At 38.9% G+C, this 2,762-nt stretch overlaps 1 protein-coding gene across 1 annotated transcript in view; it reads right to left on the bottom strand.

Moving 5' to 3' along the window:
• Positions 1 to 1,787, bottom strand: part of LOC103374823 (uncharacterized) — a 4,249-nt gene extending 2,462 nt beyond the window's left edge. Inside the window, exon 1 of the mRNA XM_008304973.1 lies at positions 1,609 to 1,787. Coding sequence (XP_008303195.1) covers positions 1,609 to 1,684 — 76 coding nt within the window. The 5' untranslated portion in view covers positions 1,685 to 1,787. The remainder of the gene's footprint in view (positions 1 to 1,608) is intronic.
• Positions 1,788 to 2,762: the final 975 nt, after the last annotated feature.

Raw genomic sequence — 2,762 nt, 5'->3', positions numbered from 1 at the left:
TAGATAATGGATGGATGGATAAGGCAGTCAGGATAGAGGACATTTTATCTTAAAAAGACTTACAACCAAGTGAACTGTGGGTTTCTATGTAATGTTTTTTAAGTATACTTTTAGAAGTGTTTGTCTACCAGAATTTTTTAGAGGCCTTAAGTATGTCTCATTGTGTAACAGATATGATTGATGTTTTTCCCAGCTATAGCAAAAATGTGTTGTGTCTTTATTTTTTGTCAGTTTCAGTAATGCAACTTGAGATTTACTGGAAGTCATCCTGAAACAGAGATATGTGTGAAACATCCTGAAACATCCAGTATGTTTTGAACATGAGTGGGTGCCACACACGCATTCAAAGAGATTAACTTTCTCAAACAAAAAGACACAAAAGAAGACAACTCACGTCCGTCTGTGTTTTGACTCAGCTGGGACTATATTAAAAAAGACAAGTTGATCTACAGGTGAATACATATTTGAGTGTCTGAGAGTTGCATTGCATTATATTCCTTTATATTTAAAGCTGTTTGCCTAAATTAGGACTTTTCCACCATAAATCAGTGCAAAAAAGAAACAAAGTGTTGCACAGAAGTTCAACCATAATGCAGGAAATGAAGTATTCGATGCTTAAAACTTCCTGGGGGAGGTCCTGCAGACCCTCTCTAGCTCAACATTTCCCTCTTAAACAAAACCAACTCTCATAAGCTCTAGGTTTATTATTTTCTTTTTAAAGGAGATTCTTGAAAAAGTATTTTACATGATCAGTTTATACACTGGTAGATGACAGTTTCCAAATTGCTTTAACTCTACTACATTCTGCTGAGAAATCATATCAGTGTTATGTAATCTATCTTCAGCAAGTAGTTACTTTTTTTTTCAGCTCCTACAGAAAAAAAAAACAAGCTCATAAAATGGATCACATTTTTAAAGATGAAACCATGTCTTACAGCAAAGCAGTGCTGGGGTGGAAACATTTCAAACAACATAATCTCTTGGATTGGGAGCCACTGAAGTACTAGAAACTATGAAAAGAGCTAAAACAGTGGTGGAAAGTTACTGAGTCCATCCACTCAAGTATATGACAGTCTCCATTTGATGCTATTAAATAATACATGCTTAGAAAATATATTTCTTTTTTAAAAATATTAAAACCAGCATTTGTCAGACTTTTGGTTGTAGTCCTTTGCTGCATTTTAGAAGGCAGAGCAATATCTCATTAATCATCTCATGACTCACTGGAGGTCTCTACTGGACCAAACTACGCTCAGTAACTGTACACAAAACAACTAAAACTAACCTCAGCTGCAACAGCAAAATGCGAATCACCGCTGGTATTTGTTGACAGGTTTGATTACTTTTGTTAAGTAAACTTGCAGATAAAATTCAGTAAGTTTTAGGAGGAAAAATTTTACTTGCATTTCTTTGTGGTATCAATACATTTAGCAAGGAAAACAACCAATAAAAGACATTTGTTTTCACCACTGTTCTTAGAGGCGCTGACAGGATGAGGCTGCTAACAAACAGGAAAAGATGACTCAGATTCACCTTTGAAGACATGCATGTTTGCTGGATCTTCAAGTCAAAAAATCATCCTTTTCTCGTCCACAGAAACACACTCACCTGTCCAGATGATGAGTATGACTTCAGCAGGCATGCAGAATAATCCCAACATGCAGCCCCACCACTGGACCTTCATCCTGCTAGCTGGGCCGCAGCAGGCTGCTGCCTCGTATGCGCAGGTGCCCCAGTCGCAGCAGTCAGACGGACGAACAGGCGGACTGGCGCTGATACTTAAAGAGACGTGTGATGTGGGGAGGAAATGTGACTCTGACTTATTGTCACATTATCAGCTGTGTGTGGGTGTGAAGGTACAGCACGGCCTTGCTTCAAAGACGTGGAAACACTTTACACTGTGAATGCGTTACTTGAAGAGATGATTTATTTCCCTTAACACGTTTGTGTCACATCTAGCAATCACTCCACTCCACATTTACTTTGATGTCTACTTGTATTGTTTTACAAGCAGCACATTAACAAAATAGGGGTAAAATGTGGGGAGCAGAGGGAAAGTGGTTCAGATTTTTAACCATTACATCCCATATTTCCTATAATACATTTAAATAGCATTGTTCATAAGTCTGAAGTCTCTCAGCAGAAGGCAGCTTATGTTTGGATAATAAAGATGTTTCACTTCTCAGTAGGCTTCCTCGTTTCTAGCTGACTGATGGAGGGTCTCAGCTACTATTCTCATCCCCAAACCACATCGTTCACAGCCTGCTGATGACCCAGCATTCACATGACTTAAGGAGCGAATTGTGGTAAATGTTGAGACCTGGTCTGCCTGTTATGGGCCAGCAATGATCAGGCACATCGTCAAAACATGTAGCCGAAATAATCATCCTTATCTAAATACTTCAAGTCCTCAAAAAAGATATACTAGAAGGAAAAAATCTTCAAACAGTCTTCACAGTCTGATGTAAATAATGTTTAGTTGATACAGAGGCTGCACGAACAAACATTAGCAAAATCTGCATTGCATGTCCTTACATACATTTTGCGAACTTCGTCCAACTCCCCTCCTTCCCTGAAAAAAACCCAACCTGTTTTTGTTTTTTTTATACCCGTCAGAAAGTCCGTAGTCAGCATTATTTCTTGCTTAGCACAGGGTAGTTTTAGACTGTAGGTGCACTGCTTCCCTTCTCCCCCTCAGCGATGGGGTTCTCACTGCCGTCCTGGGCACCATCTTCACCACATTGTGTATATGAATAAATTTA

Source organism: Stegastes partitus, unplaced genomic scaffold (assembly GCF_000690725.1).
Source record: "Stegastes partitus isolate 25-593 unplaced genomic scaffold, Stegastes_partitus-1.0.2 Scaffold2370, whole genome shotgun sequence".
Taxonomy (NCBI): domain Eukaryota; kingdom Metazoa; phylum Chordata; class Actinopteri; family Pomacentridae; genus Stegastes; species Stegastes partitus.
The sequence above is the reverse complement of the archived record's forward strand: the minus strand, read 5'-3'. Positions and strand labels throughout refer to the sequence as shown.